At 46.6% G+C, this 20,076-nt stretch overlaps 1 protein-coding gene across 3 annotated transcripts in view; it reads left to right on the top strand.

Annotated features, from left to right (window-relative positions):
• Positions 1 to 20,076, top strand: part of AMOTL1 (angiomotin like 1) — a 160,305-nt gene that overhangs the window by 97,737 nt on the left and 42,492 nt on the right. For all 3 annotated transcript variants that reach the window (XM_036258977.1, XM_036258978.1, XM_036258979.1), the window contains 3 exons: positions 8,971 to 9,262; positions 14,996 to 15,140; positions 16,527 to 16,616. In XM_036258977.1, coding sequence (XP_036114870.1) covers positions 8,971 to 9,262; positions 14,996 to 15,140; positions 16,527 to 16,616 — 527 coding nt within the window. The remainder of the gene's footprint in view (positions 1 to 8,970; positions 9,263 to 14,995; positions 15,141 to 16,526; positions 16,617 to 20,076) is intronic.

Raw genomic sequence — 20,076 nt, 5'->3', positions numbered from 1 at the left:
GTGCGACCAATCCCCCAGATCACTCATATTTTTCTTTATAAAAATGCACTGTGCATTTCCCCCAAGAAAAGCTCCTGGTTTGGTTACTTTAAGATGGCATCAAAGTTACTAACATTCTCTTGGGAACATGCCAAATGACAGTCCAGGGAGGAGGAAGGGAAAAAGGGGGCTGGAGCCCAGGAGGACATGTGACAAGTCAGAGAGGACGCCTCTCCCCAAGAAACCCATGTCAGTCCACAGCACAGCCAGAACGTAGATTCAGACGAGAACGAGCATAGGGAGCCGGCTGCCCTCTTGGCGGCGTGAGGTTTGGGTTGTGCTGGAGCATAAGAACGAATGTTCGGTGGTCCCATCTTATTTGGGTCAGAAATGGCTGGAGGAGGAAGGAGAGTTTTTGGAGTACGTGTATGTTTCCAAAGTGAATTATGATTTGCAGTTCATATAGTTGTGAAAATCAATCGCTGTGTGGGGCCAAAAGGTAAGCCAGACAGACCGACGGCTATTGGATTAAACACTGTGCATTGTCCTTAACAAAAATGAGGCCACGGAGCCTTGTTTAAATTCCACCAGCTAAACATGTGTTTTGAATCCCAGCATTAGAACTCAGGAGTTTCTCCAAGTTTTAAGCTGAATTATAGCTGGGCGAGCCAAGTAAAATGCCCTGTTTATCCTGAGAAGCAGTTCTGCAGTATGGGAATTTCAGAAGGCTCGGGTCAAGTTCAGGTTACTTTCTCAGGAAACCTAACACAATTCCAGCTGTAATGAATTAAATGAGTGGCTTCTCCAAACAAGAGGATTATCTAGACCCATCCTGCATAGCAATAATTATGAGCGTAGTTTACACAGGAGTCGAGCCTTAATGTGAACATTTGTCTGTCTTACGGTGTCTGCACAACCAAAGGGAACCAACTGGGAAGCTGTGGGTTCGGGGAAATGAGATTCAAGGGGGTTTGAGTTTTGGCTTACACTTTGTGACAAATTGCAAAAGTTCTCTGAGCCTCAATTTCCTTATCTGCAACTGATTTTTCCTAAAAATGAGTAGATTTTCGCCCAGCCACTGTTGCTCAGTGGATTGTCCCATTGACTGAGAGGTCCCAGTTTGATTCCAGGTCAGGGCACATGCCTGGGTTGAGGGCTCGATCCCCAGTAGGGGGCGTGCAGGAGGCAGCCAGTGGATGTTTCTCACATTGATGTTTCTATCTCTCCCTTCCTCTCTGTCTCACAAGAAAAATATTCTATAGAAACATATTTACAATGAATAGATTTTTTCTTACATAAATAAAACTTGTTCATTATAAAAAAAACATTTAGAAGTACAGATAATTTCTACCCCCCCCCATAAAAAAGCAAAAGAAGAAAAATAGAAATTGCCTACAGTCCCATTATCCAAAGATAACCACTGTTAAAATACTCTTCTCATTATGTTACTTTGAGATTCGGAAAAGTATAAGAGATACTGTAAATTGGAAAGCGCTATGTCAATATGAGGTATTGTTACCTCAAGAGTGAAAAGTCTTGAAATTTGAACCTCTTCATAGCCAAGAAGCCTTTTATTATTTTATCTTATTTTAAAATTATTTTATTTCACTTTGTTTACTTTTCTCTGATTATAATAGCAGTGCTTTATTGGCTTATCTTTACTTTTCATTTTTTTCTATAATATGTATGTATTACTTGGATAATAAAATGTTTTTTCAAATGGCCATAAATGTTCCTTGTAGAAACTACATACAGAATAGAAAAGGATGAAAGACCAAAAAGAAATCCGTATTCCCACCATCTGGAGATAGTCACTCTGAACTCTTGCTGTAGTTTCTTCTAGGCATTTTTCTATGCATTACTTTTTACACAGGTGAAATCCTAATATGTACCATATCCTGAGAATTTAAAAAGAAACCTTTGTCTAGGGGTTCAGCAAAAGCTTGTTGAACTGAATTGGTCATGTTGGTAAACTGAACAAAGTTGTTTTGGTTTTATTTCTCTGTTAATAATTTTCCTTTGGAAAATGTATTTAGCTGCTTGCATTTCTTCTTTCAAATTACTGGATCACATCCTTCATTTGTTTATTCATTGATATTTCTTTTCCTGTCATGTCTTGAAAAATTTGTCAATCGCTCAAGCCATATTTATCAAATGTTAGTGTGATGACCTAATTGTAGATAAACATCTAGTTTAATAGTACTGATCACCACTGATGCGTGGGGATCTGGGAGCAATGGCGGGGGACTGCTGGTGTGTTTGCGTGAATTGCTCTGCTGCTCACTGAATTCTGGGATTGTCCTGCAGATGCGGCCTTTGGTACACGGAGAGTATGGTCTAGAACAGTGCTGTCTAAAAGAAATAAATGTGAGCCACATGGCTAATTAAAAATGTTCTAGCAGACACATTTTAAAAAAGTTAAAAGAAACAGGTGAAATTAATTTTAAAACACTTTAGTTAACTCATTTAAAAACATTTTTGCCTGGCTGGTGTAGCTCAGTGGTTGAGCATCAATCCCAAGCATCAGGAGGTCGCCGGTTCGATTCCCGGTCAGGGCACATGCCCAGGTTGTGGGCCAAATCCCCAGTGGGGGGCATGCAAGAGGCGGCCAATCAGTGTTCTCTATTGATGTTTCTCTCTCTCTCCTCCCTCTCTCTTTAAAATTAATAAAGAAAAAATAAATAAATAAAAACATTTTTAAAAACATGTTGTATTTAACCCAGTATATCCAAGATATTATCACTTCAATAGGCAATAAACATAAAAAAACTATTAATTAGATACTTTACATTTGTACTATGTATTTACATATTGATGTGTATTTTACACTTCCTGCACATCTCGACAGACTAGCCACATTTCGGGTGTTTGGTGGCTGCTTGTGGCTCACGGCTACTGTTTGGATAGCATAGGCCTAGAAGGACGAGAGAGTACAGACGTCACCTTCAGCTGCGCCCTGGCTCTGCATTGCATTGCGAGAGGACGCTGTGAGTGGAAGAGTCTCAGGTGCTCAAGGAGGCTGTGCTTCCTTGGCGAGGCTCTAGGGTTTGAGACTGTGATCCCTCCACACAGTGTCTGCAGAGGAAGGGATAACCAAGGGCGGTGTTTCTTGCCTTTTTCCTGATACCCATTAGCAATGTGTGCTAAGACAACAGAGGCTAACGGTTATGAAATCCTTTCCTAAAGATAGACACTGTGTGCCATGCTTTATGTGCATCGCCTCATTTAGTGCTTACAGCTCTGTGAGGCAGATGCTAATGTGGTTACATGGCTAGAAAGAAGCAGAACCAGAAAAAAAGAGGCCCCATATTAAGGAACAGTGCTGGCCTGTACCGACGTGGGGAGAAAGCCCTGGTGTGGTGAAGTGTGGGTTCAAAACCCCTAGTAAAAGCCCATGTTTTTGCTTTGTAAAGACTGTGGGACCACTGGTTTGTGAATCTCCTGAGCCTTAGTTTCATACTTTTAAAATAGGGCAATAGCTCTGCTCCATGTGGCTCAGTGGGTTGAGTGTCATCCCATATGCCTAGAGGTCGCTGGTTCGATTCCCTGTTAGGGCACATGCTCCAGTTTGGGGGTCCCCTCCCAGGAAGGGGTATGCAGGAGGCAGCCAATCGATGTTTCTCTCTCTCCTTCTCCCTTCCTGTCTCTCCAAAAAATCAATAAAAACATATTTTTAAAAATAGGACAATAATATATGACATGAGAGCAGTGTGTGCCCAAGCTTGTGAGAATTAAATAGTGCAGTGGATGTAGTGTTATGCACGGAACATTTACATACAGGTATAATGTACGTACATAAGTTTAAATAAGCTTGTGTGTGAAGGCTTGTTGTATGCAGACAGGAGCAGGAGCACATGGACTGCTGATTAGCTGTCATGATGACCTTGTTTCCCTATATCTAAGTAACATAATCACTCTGGTTTGGGGCTGCATTTTGTGACACCAAATATATGAGAAGAAGGGCAGTGGCAGGAGCCGTATTATCATATTGGCAACTGTCATGGTTTGAGATTCTAAATAGCAGAAGTCTCTTTCTTAATGATACAATGTGGAAGGTTTAGCCATTCTTTGGAAGTGCACCAAGCATATATAGTTTCCTGACTTGCTCTTGGGCTTGGAACCAAATCAACTGACAACAATTTAATGGGCATCAACTTAGTGTAAGTCATAATTTTCTATCCTCGTAAACAGGGAGAAAAGACACACATCTTTGAAAAATTAAGTATTACATTTAAATAAAAACTCGAGAATAAGGCCGGTGGTGGGAGAGTGCCAGGGGTGTGGAGCAGCAAGGCTGTGAGTCTGGAGGAGAGAAATGGGTGCACATGCTGGGGCTGGTGTGTGCAGCATGGTCCAAGTCACTGACGGTGGGGACCAGCCTACAGGGCTTCTCCGTATGACCCTATTTGTCTCTTAGGTGTGGTTCTTTAAATGCTGTGATTCTTGTTTTTAATACATCACTGTGGGTTTGGGGAGAAGAGGCTTTTTCAGTCCTGCTCACGTGTATTTAAATAACTGGCCAGTTTGATGGCAGATGGAAAAAGGTCACTTTCTTTGGTGTTCCCAGGCTCACTGCATTCCTCGAGAAAAGGAGCAGAATGTGTTGGTGGTACCTGCCTCAGTTTTGTTTTTGTTTTTTAAAGTGATTTTAGAAAAAGTGGGGAGAAGAGAGAGAAAGAGAGAAAGAAAAACATCCCAATGAGAGAGCAACATCCATGGGTGGCCTCCCACACATGCCTTGACCAGGAATTGAACCCACCACCTTTTGGTGTGTGGGATGATGCTCCAACCAACAGAGCCACACTGGCCAGGGCTACCTGCCTCCGTTTTTATAAGGATTAAGCAAGGTGATGAAATGTGGTGCCCGGCAGATAACACAGACCCTCAATAAATGTCGGTTGAATGTTCTCTGTAGAGAAGACCTTAACCTGTGAATATAATAACGTTGAATAGAAGCAGCAAAGGGAACAACTCAGCAGGTTTCCATCTTCATATTTCCCTGAGGCTGCTGCAGCCTCAGGTATTAGGGTGTGAATCATGGGCATGGTGGAGGCTCAGACTGGGCCACAGGAACCCAGGCACAGAGGACCAAAGGGGCTGCCTGCTCTCTGCTTTCACCAGTACAAGGAAATGGTGAGCTGCATGGGGGGACCTGGAATCAAACCGGGCTGGGATCTCCTTTATGTTCCTAGTATCTCTGTTACACGTACGTATTTCGCAAGTTACCATCCTGTGCCTTGTTTTTCTCATCTGAACATTTTGTGAGGCAGTCGATTAGGTCCGTATGAGACGATGCGTGCAGCAGTGCATGCCACACGGGCTGGACTGTCGTAAGTGCCCAGGAAGTGTTAGCCATAACAGACAGCGTTTCTTGAACTTCTCATGAGCGCCACACTCAGCGCTAGGCCCTGTACTGGGGCTGTGGGACACAAACGATAATGTAGTAATGGTGATTAATAGCTAACATTTGTCCAGTGTTTACTTTATGCCTGGCTTTATACATATTAACTCCTTCAGTCCTGTAACGATGAATTAAATGGCAAATAGCCCCGGGAAACTGAGACACATGATATCAGATAAGCTAGCTCTCTGACTTCACAGTCTAACAGGGGAAATAGGCCCACGAATAGACAATGATAGCGTGGAATTCCGTTTGCAGGTAGTTTCCCAATAAATGATGGTTCCATCCCCTTTCCCCCATTTCTCTGTGTCCCCGTTACTATGAAATACTCCAGTGGTGACTGATCAATAGCGTACTCTCTGGGGGCAGGTTGTTTCATAGCACTGGAATGATCTTGTGCGAAATTTTTCTATTCTTTCCCAACACTCTTTCCCTCTCATTTACTCTAAGCCCAAAGCTTGGCTGAGTAGTGGGGCCACGGAACAGGGGCTGGCTCTCTTGCCTGCCCAACATCCATTGTAATGTGGACTTGACCGAATGTTAACCGAGCTATCTGTGAGGCAGGGTGCTCTGTTTCATAGAAGACTTCCCAGTTTGGAAAAGCCTGTTCTTTCCTGCCCCTTAAGCTTGGCAGCAGCCTGTTTCTGCATTGCCACTCACGGATGACTTAGGCCGGCATTAACAAAGCACTTCCTTTTTGTCATATAAGAGAAAGATAACTGAGAGGATAAGCCCATCAGTGACCATCAGTGAGTTCCAGATCCCAGGGTTCAGTAAAGGCTGAATTTATTGAAGCTGCGTGGGTCAGAGGGCAGCGCTGGTGCTTCAGAAAACAGGACTGTGGGCTCATGAGGGCCCTCGGCTCCCAGGAGACCACCCCGTTTATCCCTCGCGTTGGACGCAGTGTGAAGGGAACACCTAAGAGGTGGGAATGGGTGTCTGCCTTTGAACGAGGCAGTGTAGTTTGTGGTTATTTTGCCTTTTGCCAAGGTAACCTCTTTCCATGACAAATGCACGGTAGGATTTAGCCAGCCTTCGGGAATGCACTTATTCAGTAACAGATCTGTGGTTTTTGTGGGTTCATGCCTGATAGGAGAACCTGGGATCTGGGGTGAAATGGCTCTCGGGGGCATTTCGCGCTTGGAATAGAGTTGGACCTTACACACAGACCTCCTCGTACACACGGGCTGACACACGCCACACACACTTCAGTGTGGAAGGGCCCCGATCCTTCAACGTGCACAGACGTTTTATTTCTAAAGAGATGGCAGGTCCCGCCCTGGCCGGTTTGGCTCAGCGGTTGGAGCGTCGGCCTGCGGTCCCGAGAGACCCGGGTTCGGTTCCCGCTAAGGGCGTGTACCTTGGTTGCAGTTTGTCCCCGGCCCTGGTCGGTCGTGCGGGTGGCAGCCACTCGATGTGTCCCTTTCACATCGATGTTTCTCTCTCTCTCTCTCTCTCTCTCTCTCTCTCTCTCTCTCTCTCTCTCTCTTCCTCCCACTGTACCTGAACAAAAAATGTCCTCGGGTGAGGATAAAAAAAATAATAATAAAAAAAAAAGAGATGGCAGGTCCCTGTAAGCGTGTGGAGAGCGAGGGCGAGGGGTGGGTTACATCTCCCCGGTGGCAGCATTCCTTTCTGAAACCTGAGGATGACCGGAAGGTGAAGCTCACGTAGAGTCAAGGATCACACTGAGCTCCATGGGTCACCCTGCCTTGGGGAACTTAGATCCCAGCCCTTTTCGCTGGAGGGGAAGCGCTCCTGGATTGAAGGCACGAGGAAATCTGGTCGGCAGATGTCTCCCCAACCCAGGTGGAGCCTCTGCTGTTAGTTCACTACCAAAGCAAGGCCTTTGGTCGGTTACTCTGTTAGGGTCTGCCGGGTTTATTCTGTGGTCACCTCTGTGAATGTCTGTGTGTCCACGTAGGGAGGGCTAGGGCGACCCTTGTCAAATTGTCTCCAGAATTTGACATTTAGCTGCCAGGAGTCAGCATTCAGAGGAATCCTGACCACAAGAACTGCTTGAAATGAGAGATTCGGAGGCTGACAGGGTCCAAAACATTCTAGCAAGTATCCTTGAAAATACAAGGCCAGGTGACCCCTGGGGAAAATGGGGGAGCCCTGAGAGCTTCGCCTATGGATGGCCACAAGTGCCCGCAGGGGACACAGGAAAACTGTTACTGATTGGAAGGAGCTGGATCTCCAGAGGACTCAGCCCTCTGAGACAATGTTGATGATTTGGGGGTTGCTGATAATTCTTAGTACCCCTGTTCCCAGACTGAGACCTAAAGGTTGAAGGGTCAACAAGAAATCTTGTTTTCTCAAGACCCTGCAGAAGAGAGACAGCTGGGATTGGGGCGCGAGGTATTGAGACTGTCTTTGCTAAATGTTTACACCTGTACAGGTTGTTACACGGCCTCAGCTGAGGCTAAAAGAAAATACACTGGTTCTTATGAAACAGGTTAGCAGGAATGAGGAGGGGGTTGTTAGGGAGTGGAGACAGGAGGTGGAAATTCATGATTTAAATGTAGGAGCTAGACCTGGGATTTGAACAATCAAGGGACACCTCTCTGTGTTCTTTTCACATGGCTAAAACTAGACTTGATTTCCACACCGCCTCACCCAGCACATAAAACACCAAAAATTAGTTCCTTCTCCCGGACTTCACCATTTCATTCAGTGGCACCCCATCCACTTATGTGGAGCCCAAAATCTAGGAGTCGTTTTTTTTTCTTTTTTTAATTTTCCTCACTGTCTTTCCCCCACCCATGATCTATATATCGAACATATCCCAAATCCATCCATATTTCTCTTCTGCTCCTGCCCCGTGAGCCTTCGTCGGTTCCCACCTAGACCACACCTGGGCGTCCTCAGTGTCACCTTTTGTCCATTTATGCCACCGAGTGCACCATCTGTACAGAAGTCGGGGTGAAGGCGGCTTCTCCTCCGGCCTTGGCTTACACCCTAAGGGAAGGGCTGGCCTCGGCTTGCAAAGACCCTTGTCCATTCCTCTGGTCTTGCTGTCACCGCTTTTGCTGGTGTGCATGTACCCGATTGCTTTCCCCTGCTCGGTCTTGCCCACGCTAAGTCCTGCTTTAGCCCGAGCACTGGCCGATCCCCCTACCTGGAAGACGCCTTTCCCCACTTCTCTCCTCCCTCCCCAACCACTCGTCTGACATTCAGACTCAACTCAAGCACAGGCTCCTTCCTTGACCTCTCAGTGTGAACCAGCCACTGTTCGTTTACGGTCACGTCACTGCTCTGTTTTCGGAGAGGACGCCTTACTTCTCGATACCCGGCTTTGTTTATTGTCTGACGGCTTGCCCGTCTCGCTCCCTAAGAATGTAAGCCTCATGAGGACAGGGGCCTTCTCTGTCTTGTTCACTGTACCCCATGACCAGAACAGTGCTGATTCCGAGGGGGGCAGTAAATGTCTGTGGAATGAGGACTGAACCTGCTGTGTGTCCTCAGCCCGCACTGGAAAGTTCATCGATGACCTCTGGTCGTGGAAGTCCACGGTGCGTATATTGGGCCTTTCTTCCTCCTCCGCCGTTTCCCTGGGGTCTAATTCCTGGTCTCCTGTTCCCTTGCAGCCGCCCATGCCAACTTCCTTTCCCGTCAACAGTGCAGCAGCACAGCCCGATGTCCTCCCAGAACTCCTCCGTCAGCGGGCCTCTGCACCCCACCTCCTTGCCGCTTCCACTGCCAGTGACCCTGGCCGCTCCCCAGCCCCCGCCCGCCGCCTCCCCCAGCCAGCAGCTCGGTCCAGATGCGTTTGCGATTGTGGAGCGAGCCCAGCAGATGGTGGAGATACTAACCGAGGAGAACCGCGTGCTTCACCAGGAACTGCAGGGTTACTACGACAATGCCGACAAGCTCCACAAGGTATGTGACTTCCCAAGGGAAGGGGAGGGAGGGGTTCTTTCGAAGGGACGGAATTCTTTACCTGCTCATGGGGTTTGATTCACTGGCCCACTTGCCAATGGTTAACTAGATCCCTTTTTATGCCTGATGCTGTGCAAGGCTCTAAGGACACAAAAAATAAACATGGCATGGTGCCCGCTGGAGGAGCTTACAGCCCGGAAGGGGAGAGCTCCCGATGCTGATGCCTGCAGTAGAACTTCGGGGGCTACAGTAGCTACCGCGGAGGTGGTCCTGGACCTGAGACTCAGAGGCCAAGAAGCATTTCCCCAGGTGGACAGTGCGGAAGAGGGAACACTGAGAGGAGCATGGGGCAGTGAGTTTCGAGAGACAGGTTTGCCTTTAAATCTGGGGCTCTCAGGAGCCCTGTGACTGTCGTGCTGTTTCATTAGCTGGTCTCTGCAAAAGCAGCATTGTCTCAACGCTGAGGGTAGAGTTACTGTGCATTGTCTCTATGCTCGTGTAGTTCCAGCCCGTGTAGTTATCGTGGGAATATTAGAATGTATGGCAGCCTTCCTCCTTAGGGCTTTATGTGAAGAGCCAGAGTCAATAGGAAAACAAGCCAGCAGGAGTGAACATTCCAGGCAGTGATTTCATGATGACCCGTGTGTCAGCACTTGAAATGCTGCAGGTAGAACAGACGACAGAGGAGGACCAAGGTCATAGGCGTTTAAGGCAGCAGAGCCACAGGGCACCGGAGTTTCCCTTCTGCAGGCAAGGAGGCGTGTGTGGCGGAAGGCTAAGTGCCTGGCTGTGCCCTGGACAGTCAAGGGCTTGGTAAAGAGGAAGGGTGGAAGTTAAGCCCTGCCTGATGACAGGAGCAGCGCTGTTTGGTTCTGTATGGCAGTAGTGCTCCTGCCTGGACATTTAGTGCTCACTGTTTATACTGATCTCTCAGGGAAAGCCTGTTCTCTCTGCGGGTCAGGGTTTCAGAGCAGTCAGCAACTCTGTGTTTTTGAGGCTGGTGGTAAGCAGCTGGGAGCAGTGGGTTTGATGATAAACATGTGCACAGACAGAATGTGCCCCAGCATGTTGGTGCCCAGCTTCCACTGGAATGGTCTGGAGCTCCCCCGAGTCAAGACCAGGCTTGGCTCAGAGGGCCCGGGCTGCCTTCATTGGAGAGGAAAAAAATGAGAGCCAGAAACAACGGGCTGCCTAAAGATTGCTGTCTCACTCCCACTCAGTCACACCCTTAGGAGGTGGGAAGCAAGCCTGCTGTCTCCCGGCCTGGGCTGTAAGTCCCACTCAGGCCCGAGCTTGCCTCCGACACCTCCCCGGGCAGCGTCTTTCCAGGTACGGTCTGGAAATTGGAAAGGGCCAGCTCAGCACTTCTGGGAAATAAGTAGCTCATTCTTCTCCCTAATAGGGCTGGCTCTGTGGCGGACACAGCCAGCAGTTATGCAGACCCACCTGAGGGCAGAGCTTGGTTCCGAGTCTTTTCACATGGATATATTTGAACAGTTACATGGAGGGAGCAGAGGTTGAGAGGTTTTGTTGTTCTTCGTTGACTTATTTAATAGTGTATGCATTATTGACCTGTAGCATGCATCTCTTTCTTGATTTTGATGCACACTTCTATTTGTGATTATTATGATTATTATTGATTTTTTAGAGGCAGGGGATAGAGAGAGAGAGATGGATCTGTTGTTCTACTTATTTATACATTCATTGGTCCATTCTTGTATGTGCCCAGACCAGGAATCGAACCCAAAACCTTAGTATATTGGGATGACGCTCTACTCAAATGAGCCACCTGGCCAGGGCCCACATTACTATTTTGAAACACAAAATCCATCTCCCAGTGATGTAATTTCCCTGCACAGGGGATGATTCTTAATGGCAAAAAGGATTTTGATGACTTCTGAAAAATGAGAAAATTCAAAAGCTGTTTGCCTTCTGGAACCCCAAACTCCTTGAATATCATAAGTGGTTCTATAGATACTACATTTCATTGACCTGTCATATGTCACCCTGGAATTGTCGGCTTGAAGACTCAGATTTGACAACGGCTCGCTGTACCGTCAAGTTCTCTAGCTGTTCTCCACTAAGACCAGGCAGAGGAGCCGCGGACTCTGACAGCATCTCAGGCTGTGCGCCCGAGTCGACCTCGGCCAGCCTCACCGCTCAGTTGTCTCTCAGCAGCTGCTTATGCCTCAGGTCTGGGCAGAGGACTGTCAGGGGAGGTGACAGCTTTGCTTCTCCGTGATGAGGACCCCGGGGCCGCCCTGTGCCAGCAGTCACATCTGGTCTGGGACCCTCGTGTTCTGAGAGCGCTCGGAGAGCGTCATTGTAAGGGTAGAACCGAAACTAGAAGACGTTTGATTGCAGGGCTTAGCCGGGCACACTGTGCCAGGGACACGGCAGGAAGGACGCTGGACTCTGAGACTGCCAGAGCACCGCCGGGGTGGGAGGCCCTGGTCCAGGGGCGCGGGTGCTGATTATCACTGTTAGTGTTGGAATGATCACAGTTAGTGGTTGTTTTTTCAGCATTTCCTTTTGGCCACTCATTTATTTCTCTTTCCTCCCAGTTTCCCTGAAACATTAACGGATGGCACTTCCAGCAGGACCAGACTGTGGGCGATGCGTGGGTTGGCCTCAGAAGCCATCAGGGCGTAGGTGGACGCTTGGAGGGAAAGGGCTTGAAGGCGTGGCCGGGCACCCGAGGCCTGCTGTAGTGAAGACCCTGTCTTGTCAGAATGACAGCGGTGGCTCCGATCTGGCAGCCTGTGACTTGGACGGCAGCCCTGTCCTGGGTCCTATGGGTCCCTGAACTGTGCATAGGAAGGTGTTCAGGGAAAACGCCAATATCCAGAGCTTAGAATGGCTGAGACTTTCTCAGGGCCCTTCTCTGCCCACTCGCTTCATGGCGGCTGGGCTTTCCGCTCTGCTCACAGTTCTGTCCCTGGGACCATGGGTGCTTCGCCGTGCGTTCACGGGCTCCCAACGACCTGGCCTGGAGCTTCCTGACCTCTGGGCTGGAGGATGGGCGTTGTGAAGGCAAACCCAGTATTCTCTTCATAAGATCACACTCAGGCTCTGAACTGCCCCAGTGGGTTTTATATCAAAGCCAGTCTGTCCAGCCGTTTGTCTTTAACGAACTTCAGGGAGGACTTAAGATGCTCCAGACAGGAGGGATTTGAAGAAGAGGGTGTGGCTCTCGTTCTGAAGGAGTGTGCAATTAGACATCAGATTTTTGAACTTAAAAATCTGAAAATGATTCTAGTCCAATTTTCCACCGCTTGGGAATCTTTGCTTCATGTCCCTGAAAGGAGGTCATTCATTTTTTACTTGAATGCTTCCAGGGATGAGAAGCTCACTACTGGGCATAGTATACTTCTGGAAAATGTAGGTAGGGAATTCCTATGTTGAACCAAAATCTGCATCTTCCTACATGTAGTCATTTTTTTGTCCTCTGGCCACAATGAAGGACACTAATCTGTCTACAGCTACTTTCTCACAGGAAGTACCTTCTCCTGAACTAAGACTGTTGCCCTTTCTCTCTTGGTAGCTACAAGCACATAACCTGTTGATTCTGCTCCTTAGGGTCTTTGGAATTTACCCTTTTATTATCCTAGTTTCCTCTTTGTCATTGAACCATTTACATTAGCTTCTTACTTGGACTTCTTTTCTCCTGCCTTGTCTCCCCACCCCCACTCTCCAACCCCACCCTTTGGTTGATCTCTGTGAGACCCCAGCTAAGATCACGCTGCCCTTCTGCTTATATGGTGGCGTGTCCTCCCCACACTTCTCCCGTGCCCACAAAGCCCTGCCACTTGGCCCTGCTCCTGCCACTTGGCCCTTGCGCTCATCCCCTGGACCACCTGACATGTCTGTGACACGCGTTTTCCTTCACTGCTTCGTCTTGGCTTACGGTCTGTCTTTGCCTAGGATGCCAAAGCCCTTTGGTCTTTTCTGCTTGGCGAAAACCTAGTCATTCTTCAAGATTCATTTTCAAGGTGTTTTCTCTGAAACCTAAGGAACTCCTCTCATCCCTGCAAAACGACTTTCTCTTGGCTGCCGTGGCCGCACACCGCCACACCCCTATCACGTTGCAGCGGAGCAGTGGGTGTGCCTGGGTGCAGGCCGACTCTACATGTTGAGTCCTAACAACCAGAAACTGTCTCACTTATCTCTGTATCCATGGTACCCAGACACATAGTGAGCATACAGTAGACACCTGTTAGGATAGGTTTGTTTTATTTATTTATTTATGAGCAGTCTTTTTTTTTTTTTTTAAGAATAGTTTATTAATTTTAGAGACAGAGGAAAGGAGAAGAGAGAAGCATCAATATGAAAGCAGAACATCTATAGGCGGCCTCCTGCATGCCCTCTGCTGGGGATTGAGCCTGAAACCTGAGCATGTGCCCTGACTGGGAATCAAACCAACACCTTTTGGTGTAAGGGATGATGCCGAACCAACTGAGCCACACTGGCTAGGGCAGGATATGTTTCATATATAGGAGCCTCAGCAGGGAACTTTGGGGCAATTGGGGTGCCTGGCTCATGGTGACATAACTCTCCTGTGGAGACCAAAGGCCTGGTGCAGGTCTCTTGGTGCCCAGTGAGGGGTACTAGTGCTCTCAACCCTGCCTGCCTTGCCTCTGATTCAGACTTTTAGCAGTTCATCAAGGTTGCATGTTTGCAAATGCTCTTTATCCTTCCTCCTGCATTAATGTTACATAACGCTAAAATGGGATTTATTAATAAGTACTTCAAAAACATACTATATGGCCCAGCTGGTGTGGCTCAGTGGTTGAACATCAACCCACGCACCAAGAGGTCATCGTTTCAATTCCCGGTCAGGGCACATGCCCAGGTTGTGGGCCAAATCCCCAGTGGGGGGCATGCAGGAGGTGGCCAGTCGATCTTCTCTCTCATCGATGTTTCTCTCTCTCTCTCTCTCTCTCTCTCTCTCTCTCTCTCAAATCAATAAAGGAAAAAAAAAATTAAACACACACTATATGTTAGACTCCTGTTATCACAGTTACAGCTACTTATTACAGATTTATATATGCTGTAGATTAAACACTCTCCCAGTTACAGCTCTTGATTTGTTAAATACAAAAAGAGAAAAACAACCAAAAAATGGTTTGAATACCATATTTTTCAGTTCCTTCATACAAAGAGGTTTTCTGTTGTACATTTGTTTATAATCAGATTCAAGTCCATTAGTCCTTTATGTAGATAGTTTCATAGAAAAAGGGTTAAAATGCTAAGCAAAGGACTGTCTTTGCAAGTGGGTTTTATGTTCCTTGGGGGGGTAGGGAGTTCTCCGAAAGAACACTGTTCTTGGAGTCTGGAAATTTGGGCTCCAGTTGTGGTCCTTTAGTTGTTTTGCATTTTAATATTGTTTCTTATGTTGAATGAGGATAATAATAATAATAGTTATAAATTGCCATACAAAATATAAGAGGCTTAAGTTACGTTTAAATTCACCCCTTTCTGATTTTTTCCAAGGTGACATCAGATGTCCAACCAGACTTGTGAGCCTGCTATTTCCAGGGTCCTAACATGGCCCTTAGAAGGCCGACGGGGGTGGGGGTGTTTGGTTGCACAACTCGGGAGACCTGAGTCTTTAGATGCAGAAAAGGCCGCATTGAAGGTACAGCCTTCACACTCCGAAGGTCAGAGGGTTTGTGTAACTAAGGCACCGATGTGATGCCAGAGTCCCACTTTCATGCCTCTTCTTTCTTTTAGTTTGAAAAAGAACTTCAGAGAATCTCGGAAGCCTACGAGAGTCTGGTCAAGTCTACCACCAAGCGAGAGTCACTGGACAAGGCGATGAGAAACAAGCTGGAGGGCGAGATCCGAAGACTTCATGACTTCAACAGAGACCTCCGAGGCACGTGGCGTTCCGTTCACGTTCTCTCTGCCCCCAGCCCCCGTGACTTCAGGTCCAGATTGTGTTAGATAACCGTAGAAGTTCCAGCCACGGGGGGAAAGGGCACTGAAGGAGCAGAGTTGCTCTTTTCTGCTGTGTAGGTAGGTGGTAGGTTGCAGCGCTGAGCCTGGGAAAAGACAGCCTGAGTGAGAATTGAGGGACTGTGTGTGCAGCTTCTTCTTGCTTGAAAAGTACTTACCTGTGACTCTTGACTGTGTGAGTGAGAACATTGAAAAGACCGGTGTTGGATGCACAGCCCTTCCCACATCAAGCCGAGTCACTTGGTAGCACACTTAGAAAGCCAACACTCAGCACCTGCTTGGTATAGTACAGAAGACAGAGCTAGACAGGTATCCCCTTGGGGAAAATAAAGGCCCACAGATATATATATTCCCCAAAGCTAGAAGCCACCTGCTGCAGGGCCTTGGTCACCTCCAACACACAGAATGATTTAACCCATAAAACAGCTTCACTTTTGGTCGCCAAACCAGTTTTCAGTTGCCTCGTATGTATTCTTTAGTAGCCCGATCCTACTTTTTCTATTACTGCAAGCCTTTTATCTTATACATTAAATGAAGACTGGTTAAGCTGAATTATTTAACTGACTAAATGGAGATTTACCAAGTGATTTGCAAATGTAGAACTGTATACAATCTTCATCCATTAGGCCATTTTGATTTTTTCTAAAAAATACGATTTTTATTGATTTTTTTTTAGAGTGAGAAGAAGGGAGAGAGAGATAGAAACATTGATGTGAAAGAAAGACTTCGATTGACTGCCTCCCGCATGCCCCCCAGCGGTGATCAAGCCTGTAACCTGGGCATGTGCCCTGACCAGGAATCAAACCGGGACTTCTCAGTCCATGGGGTGATGCTCAATCCATTGAGCCACATTGGCCAGGCTTGTTTTGTTTTGTTTTTTGTATTTATTTAATTGTTGTTTTAATTTTTTCTTGGTTCCAAGATACAGGTAGCAGTCACAGGCTAAAACAGAGGGCTCATGGTCAGGGTTAGACGAGGGCTGGGTTTGCAGCCAAGGAGAGTCAACCCCTTTGCAAGGACTTCAAATCAGAGGTTTGCTCATAGACCGCCAAGCATTTTTTTCTAAGAACCTGTTCTTAGCTGCACCTGCTTGTGGTGCCTTGGCATTCCATCACTTAAGGCACAGTGTGTCACCTGAAGACTTCTGACATCTCGGAATGTATTGTTCTGCCCCCAAAGTTGCTCAGTTTGGGGCTCCAGCCTGAGCATTTTTCATACCCAGCTCTCCGCTCCCGTGTCGTTTCTTGGTTGATGATGACTTAGATCTGTATGCATTTCTTCATCATCATTTTCTCTTTGTGCACAGATCGCCTGGAGACTGCTAACAGGCAGCTGTCCAGCAGGGAGTATGATGGGCACGAAGACAGAGCTGTGGAGGGCCTTTATGCTTCCCAGAGTGAGTCGCCACGTTTATCCATCCCAAAGTTGGTATTTTTAAAAACCGGAGGCCTGAGAAAAGAATCATGTTCATTTTAAGTAGATTTTGTGCTGTGTGCTCTTTGGTTTTTAATTTAGGATATAAGTTATTGTGCCTTCTAGGTCTGCCAGAGAAAAAGCCCAAGTTGTTAAGTATTATTTCAGTAATATGTTTTCTGACCTTCTGACCTGGGCCACCTATAATCACATCATAGATCTCCATATGACATGCCCGTTGCCGAAAACCACTGGGCCCATGTCTGCCCCGAATAAAATGAACACTGGTTTCCTATGCCTCCAGATTTACTGAGAGAATATTGTATTAATTTCACCAAAAGCAAATGATAGGATCAAGTGGGTTTTGAGAAACGATCAGTCAGGGTCAGAATTTCTGCAAATTCATTGTACAGGTCAGAAATGTAAAAAACACAACTTTCCTTTTTTAGAGCTGTTTAGAAAATTGAATTCATTTCTCTGTCATAAACTCAACAACACTGTGATTTAAGTGCTTACGAACAAAAGACAGTTCGAACAACAATGTCATTTATTCAGAAACTGACCAGCTGTTCTAGATTGGTGGTGTTCTGATACTAGGGTCCTTCAGTACAGCTCTACGTTTTCAAGGCTGGGAAATAATTGGTTAAAACTTCAGATTTCCAGTGCTGTTTGGTTGGGTGAAGCTCCCTTGTTTTCCTCAAATTTACTCATGATTGCACTCCATTAGTCTCCACTTCCGTTACAATGCTGTTTTAGCAAATGGACACCTATACCATCCAGGGCTCTTGCCTTACATCCTTGGTCATCTTGCAGTAGGTGAAGTGGCCTGCGCTGCAGATTCACATAAAAAGCTACCTCAGCATCTTGAATTGTTTGCTTTCCTAACAGAGTTTATTCTTCCTAAGGGTGCAGCAGATTTGCCACCTCATCTGGAAAATGAATCACCTGTACTCTCTGCATTTAGTACCTGGGGTCGGATGGTCAGCTGCCTGGGTGGAGTCGGTGTCTTTGTGGCATTTATGTCAGCAGCATCGCTCTGTTGATTCTTTGCCTTCTTGTCAGGGGATATTGTTTTCTCACTTAGTTCCCCTAGTTCATTTCATCTGATGGGCATTTGTTCTAGCCTCCTAGCTCAGGCTGTGCTGATGGAATGGTAGGGTTTGGTGTTGTGTGAGTTCAGAAATGTTCCTGAAGACTTAACCTTCTGGCTCACAGCTAAAACATTAATAATGCAGGCAAAGATCTGTTCCGTACGAGCGTGCTCCACTGTGTTCCAAAGGCATTTTCAACGGCTCACCGGTATCTCATTGTTGACATGTGATGGCATTGAATCTAGGCAGGGCATTGGAAGCAGATTTGCTAACAGTGCTGTCTAATCAATTTTTTAATACCTGGTCTTTACAGGGCACTCTGCCATCGTCACACTTTGTAAATATTTGCATTAGCTTTTCCTCTCCTGGTATGGGCAAGAGATGGACTGGAGATGTTATTTTGAATGTATAGATCGTTTTTTTTCTTAGTGAGCTGTAAGAACTCCTTACATATTAAGGAACTTGGCATGTCCCTTGCCATCCATGTGGCAGATGTTTCCCCATTGTTGGTTTACCTTTGATTTTAGGGTCCTTTAGTTTACAGAAGGTTTTTCTTTAGTAACTATATTTATGCCTTCTAGGTTTTAGGTTATGCTTAGAAATGTCTCCTGCTCCAAGATTATAAAAATATACACTTGTGTTTTTTCATATATGTTTATGATTTTATTGTTTGCAAGCCTTATATTTTAGAAGCTAGTTAGAAAGGAACAGTAGATGAAAAATTCATTAGGGCCCGGCTGGTGTGGCTCAGTGGTTGAGCATCGACCCATGCACCAAGAGGTTCCCGGTTCGATTCCCGGTCAGGACACATGCCCAGGTTGTGGGCCCAATCCCCAGTGAGGGGCATGCAGGAGGTGGCCAGTTGATGTTCTTTCTCATCGATGTTTTTATTTTTATCTCTCTCTAAAAATCAATAAAGAAAAAAAAAATTTTTTTTAATTCATTAGGAACTAACTTGGAGGCAAGGAGACTTATGAACAGATGTTTTAGAACCTGGGCAAGAGAGGTAAAGGTTCTGAACTAAGACAGAAATAGAATGGAAAGTCGGGGAAAATAAGCAAGTGACAATTGGTAGGACTGGGTGACCAGTTGAATAATGGCAGTAAAAGAGAGAGAAAGGAGTGTGACAAGAACAGCTAGGTGGCCGGTCACTCTTTCCCAATCAAAAGCAGAAGGAACCAATAAGGATTAGAAAATGAGTTCAAATTTGAACAGGTTGAGCCCTCTTGCACTTGGGCCCGAGGCCAAGTGAGCAGGTACAGTAACAATACATGCAGACATGCCCAGGAGGCCAGCGGTGGGCGGTGCTCCATCAGGCTGGTTTTAGCCTGTGGGTACAGAATGGCAGGCATGAATTACTGCCTCCCTTCATAGTTATTAATGTGTTCCATTACCAATATATTCTTTTGAAACTCTATTATTAGAGCACTTTTCAAATGCCTTGTAATCGTAATTATAAACTTGTGCTCTCAAGAGGAGCCATTCTTTTCAAATGAGTCTTTTGAAATGCTAGCATCTGGCTAGGAGAAAGGCCGGCTGCCAAGCAGAGGAGTGATTTCTCTGGATAACGCAGAGCAAGGAGCTAAGGCTCAGCTGGGAGCCTCTGACACCGCCTTGGCCAGTGGAAAGGTTCGAGGGAAGGTGAAAGCAGAGAATAGCATGTTTGGTGGTTTTGCTAGGTGTTCATGGGGAGGCTGGGAGGCCAGGTCCGAGAACGCCCAAGGCATCTTGCAGTACGAGCTGTGCGTGGGACTTCTGTAACGCCCTCTTAGTACATGGAAGGGGAAGGTCCTTCCAGTCCTGATTTCTCCATCCCCTGCTGTCCAGGGCAGTTTTCCTGTAGGGACTGAACTCTGCCCTTTGGCTGGAGCCTGACGAAGGCCTTGCGGACTGCCCGGGCGATCACCACTGACCTGTACAGGTTGAGGGGACGTTGAACAGGGTGATGATCGTGCTGTGTTAGACGTCTCACTGAGTTAAGTGCTTAGGACTTTGATGACTGTGACGAGTTGTTTTCTCGATCACATCGCGGTGTTGCATTATTTGCACTGGAGCAATTCAGAATTTTGTGTTTGTTTTCTGCTTTTACTTGGTTGTTTTTTCAAATATTTTTGTAGCCAAATTGCTCCTGAAAAACAAGACATCCTGTTTGGAATGGCTGTGTGACACTAGGGCTTCTTTGTCCTTTTACCTTGTTTAATTTATTGAGATTGCTGGGTTTTCTCTTTGTTAATTCATCATGCACATGCACACGCACACACAGATATACAGGCTCACACGTACACACACGCAGCAGAGCCCTAGGAATGTCTGTCATCGTTTTTAACGCTGTCTTCTCACTAAGTGAAACTT

This window comes from Molossus molossus, unplaced genomic scaffold (genome assembly GCF_014108415.1).
Source record: "Molossus molossus isolate mMolMol1 unplaced genomic scaffold, mMolMol1.p scaffold_m16_p_13, whole genome shotgun sequence".
In the NCBI taxonomy this organism is placed as follows: domain Eukaryota; kingdom Metazoa; phylum Chordata; class Mammalia; order Chiroptera; family Molossidae; genus Molossus; species Molossus molossus.
Note: the sequence above shows the minus strand (reverse complement) of the source record. Positions and strands in the feature narration are given on the sequence as shown.